Source organism: Panicum hallii, chromosome 2 (assembly GCF_002211085.1).
Source record: "Panicum hallii strain FIL2 chromosome 2, PHallii_v3.1, whole genome shotgun sequence".
Taxonomy (NCBI): Eukaryota; Viridiplantae; Streptophyta; class Magnoliopsida; order Poales; family Poaceae; genus Panicum; species Panicum hallii.
Genome location: NC_038043.1, coordinates 35,114,205 through 35,118,686, shown reverse-complemented (window position 1 = coordinate 35,118,686; position 4,482 = coordinate 35,114,205). Strand labels below are relative to the sequence as shown.

General features: G+C 57.1%; 1 protein-coding gene across 1 annotated transcript; it reads right to left on the bottom strand.

The window, feature by feature from the left end:
- Nucleotides 1–3,530: 3,530 nt before the first annotated feature.
- Nucleotides 3,531–4,028, bottom strand: LOC112880972 (angiomotin-like). Its single transcript, XM_025945694.1, has one exon. It carries the CDS (start codon nucleotides 4,026–4,028, stop codon nucleotides 3,531–3,533), a length of 498 nt encoding a protein of 165 aa, XP_025801479.1.
- Between the last annotated feature and the right edge of the window lie 454 nt (nucleotides 4,029–4,482).

Sequence of the window (4,482 nt, the reverse complement as noted above, 5' to 3'; positions counted from 1 at the left end):
GACTCTCCCTACAATCTATAGTCCTATGTGGAGCTCGAGTAGGGGAAATGTAGGCTCACCTATGTTGTGTATTTCATTAAGTCAAAAATTGGTCCCAATGAAAGTTGTGACACTTCATATTCTGATCATTGGGAAATGGATAATCAAGGATGGGGAAGAAAATAGACACAAACCAAGAAATCAAGAAACACAAGTGCAATGGAATGTGATGAACAAACCATATATTGTGCTTTTGAAAAGAATATGGCCTTGGGTGGTACTCCTTATATTTCATGGACCCCCCTAGGACTTTGGAGACTTGAAACTACAGATCTCTCCTTTTTTTCTCTCACCTAAAGGTGCGCTAGTTTTTTTCTTGCTCGATAGCTCCATGCCTTCTTTCCATAAAGGATTTGGGGGATATGTGTGCGGCATGATTGGAGTATTTATTTTGAAAGGCTATATTTGTGGATAGGATACGATGAAGGATACACGAAAGAAGCGATTTGGGTTTTGATTGATGGAGGAATGTCTGGCGAAGGTGGATGCTAGAATAATCCATTGTGGAACTTAGCATAACCTGACGTGGAAAGGCTAGCAATCAAGGGCAAACGCAAAGGAAGAAATGATCAACATTGATATGTCACTATTCCATAAGGGCACAAGATTTGGCAAAACTCAGGAAAACTATATAGGCACCATATGTATAGGTTTGATCATGTGAAGCATTTTGGCTGTAGTAGGAATTTTGAACCACTAAGGAATTGTGAGACTAAGGGTTTTTAATATTGTCGGAGGATTTCTCCAGCCGGGTGGCAGAGTGCACCCGCCTAATCCTAGCTTAGGATGAGTTTGGGGGTAGTCAAGGAATGCTCGATCTAGAGATGTATGAACACGAGTAGCGCACACGGGTTTAGAGTGGTTTAGGCTACCTGAGCGTAATACCCTACGTCCACTATGTGTTGTATTGTTTATAAGTTTTGGGGGAGGAACCCCTGGCCCTGTGTGAGTGTGAACCTTTGTGTGCCCGTGTGAACCTTTGTGAGTGTGTGTCTTCTAACGTGCGCGCTCTGCCTTTTATATGCTCAAGGGGAGCGCGTATACTGAGCGGGGCCCCGACAGGTGGACCCAGCGATATATTAAATAACGTACACATTGGAGCCTTAAATGCCTTAGATCCGGAGATCTTCCTCGTCGGCCTCCGTGCGTGTCCTCCGTCTGGATATGGTCTTGTGCTGTCTTGCTAGCATAGGGTTTGCTGCTGCTGACATGCGTAGAGGGAGTCGTGCTGTCGATGTAGAGTCAGCTCCCGTGATAGGCGAAGGGGCTATACTGACCTACCGTGATGTAGCCTTTGCGCACTGTAGCAGCGCACGTTGTGGCCTTCGTGTAGCAGGTCATAATAACTCTTCGCCCACGCACGCGGCACTGTGATGTGACCATACGTCCCCATGTCCTGCGAACCGCCTCGGTAACTGGCGGGCTTACCGTGCCGTCACCCATACCTACCCAACATGTTAGAGGTCTGCCCATGCCCTGTCTTGGGTACGCGCACCCCAACTACCCGCATTTAATGTGGTAGTTGGGCTGGCTTCTCGTAGAAGGCTGTAATCCACCGGACACGTGGCGGTGTTGGTTTAGCGGGCGCTTCCTCAGGGCACGTGGTGGCACCGGACCCCCTCCCTGGTGGGATGGGAGGTCCGGGCCCCCTTGGCTGGCTCGGGCGCTCAGGTCCCCTGGGGGTCCGGCTTCCACACGTGGGGGCCAAAACCATCCCGCGGTGGTCCGGGCTCGTGGTAGCTGTTCCTGAGCACTTCATCCTTGCGGGCACGTGGAGGCACCGGACTTGATAGTATGTGGGGGGAGGTCCGGAGACCGTGCCCCCAGTTGTTAGGCCCGGGCCTTATGTCCTGTCGCCTAGAAGCTTAGAGCGAGGTTACGGATAACCTCACACCCCTCGGGCTAGATACACTATTAGGTGGTACCCCTATCTATATGTACCGATAGAGGCCCCCAAGCCCACCTCGGGTGAGGTACGAACCCGTAGGTGGGGTCATAATCTTGTGCTGCACTGGGTGGATTGGTTGCTCCCATTGCGAAGCGCCAAGAAGGACTTTCCCCTCCGGCGAGTCTCCGAGGCGACGTCCACTGCCCGCGTTCAGCGCGCCTGACGGTTCCGCTTTCGTCTTATCCGCGCACATCCCGCTATACTGGCGGTTTAGATTCCACCTTTTCTTCCCGCCTCCAGCGACCATGCCTATGACTGGCGGGCCCGGGCCCACCGGTCATAGGGGGTAAGAGGCGGGCGCTTGGTGCGATCGGCTCTTCGGGTTCCCCCTTGTCGCCATGGAGTTCAAAGGGGGAACAACTTTATTAAAGGCATGCACCGCAGGGTTTGGCTATCTTTTCACACTTGCCTTCTCCAGATGCTGCTGCGCCCTTTCGTCTTCTCTCGCACCATTGTGATTTGCTCTTTTTGCCCAGTGCTTTTTTCCCTTCCTGCTTCCGTATGATCCTTTCCCTCGCATCAGCGGCAATCTCCACCACGTCTCCTCTCAGCCATCCTTGCCGCTTCTAGAGACAAGAGCAGCTCGACATGGTGCGCTGCCTCCTTGGTTGGACCACGCCAGAACTTGCCAGGAAGATTCGGGCAGGTTTGAGTTCCCTCGATGACCTAGTCGCGGGGGAATTCATCCTCTTCAACTCGTATATCACCTGCGGACTAGCCCCTCCAATCTCCTCCTTCTTCCTTTTCTTCTAGAGGAATTTGTGCTTCAGCTGCAGCACCTCACCCCCACTCCATTCTCCTCGTGTCGGTGTTCGTCCACTTCATGGAGATGTTCGTGGGAGTCCGCCCCTATGTCACCATCTTCAAGCATTTCTATGCCCTGGTCGAGTCTGGGAGGAGCAGGTGCGCCATCGGCGCCTACTACTTCCAGCTACGGCATGGGATGTCCAGCTCCTACATCAGCGCCTTCTCTAGCGCCAAGTGGGAGGACTAGCTCACGGACTGGGTCATCGCCATGACCGACGCCAACGACCGCCTCAAGCTGCCGACCGGAGGGCCCCTCCTCGACCGCAACAGCTGGAAAGCCAGGCCATCCCTACCGGCAGAGCTCAACCCAGTACTGGACCGGGTCAAGGTTCTGGCGAGGGGCGGCCTTACATCAATGATGGTGTTGGGTGACTTCATGAGGCGCCACATCGCTCCCCTACAACAACGATCCAAGATGGCCTGCATGTTCACCGGGGTGAACGATTGTAGCAGAATTGAGCGTGAGGCCAGCACGGATCTGTCCGACGCGGAGCTGGAGGTCCTGATCCGGGGGATGACCGGCGAGGCATACGCCTAGAGCTGCTGGTGATCCTGAGAGGGACCACTGCTCTATGTGAAGACCAGAGGATGCGGACGACGATCCAGGCATCACTGCCTACCCTCGATGACGGCGGCCTGGTGGTCCGGCAGGTGACGGGTGACCCCAATCGCAGCATCCGGATCCCTGGCGCTTCACACGACAGCCCCCGGCGCGTCGATCCAAGATCCGACCAGTCTAGCCACGGAGCCCCGACACCCTCCGGCAGAGGGAAGGAGCTAGAGGCGGCCAGCTCTCGAAGCAGCAGGGACCGCGAGGAGGACAGGTCGCGGAGGCTCCGCCGTGGCGACGGATCCTTTGTGGGGGAGCCGGCCCCCAAGCGCCATAAGACAACAGAGTCGTGGGAGCAAAGTAGCTCCCGGGCTCTGCCATCGCCGCCCCATCGCCAGCAGCAGCCACAGGGGAGGCCTGAGGAGCTGCGGCGGTTTCCGCCACAGCAGCGACCACCGCCACCTCCACCTCAGCCTCCAGAGCAGCGCCAGGCACCAGCCTGGCCGCAGCCCCAGCAGCAACAGGCCCCGCCACCACCACCGCCCCAGCGGCAGTAGCAGGCCTCACCACCACCACCGCCCCAGCAGCAGCCGCAAGCCTCGCCACCGCCACCGGAGACGCCGATGGTAGAGCTGCCCCGCCGGTCACCCGAGACGCCAGCCACAGGGAGGAGGCAATCCCCATTCTTCCAGACCGGATGGGGGGTGCGGAGCTCCACGTGAGTGGTTAACTCCTCTTGTCCTTTCTTTTTTTTTAAATCCTTATCTTGATGATGCTTGCTAGGACTACTCGCCCTGCCTCTTCTTCTGCTTCGACCAGCGACTCCTCGGCCGGCAGGTCCGGCCCCCAGCAGGCTTCTTCCACAACCACTGCTGGGGGGTCGGCAACTTCACTGACAGCCCCTCCAGCCCCGCCCGCGGCCGCGGAGGTCCGGGCTGGAGCTCCAATGGCTGAGACCGCACCACGAATGGAGGCGACCCCTCCAGCCACAGCGGGCGGAGAGGCTGCTCCGGCGGCTTCAGCGAGAGCCACGGCGGGGGTGCCCTCTGTAGAGCCAGCTGCGGAGGAGGTCGCGGCGGAGACGCCACTAGAGGTGCCAACTGCGGGGGCAGCCGCAGCAGAGGTTGAGGAAGTAGGT

Coding starts and splice junctions, on each gene's coding strand:
- LOC112880972 (XM_025945694.1), bottom strand. CDS start 4,028: ATGGGGATTGCCTCCTCCCTGTGGCTGGCGTCTCGGGTGACCGGCGGG.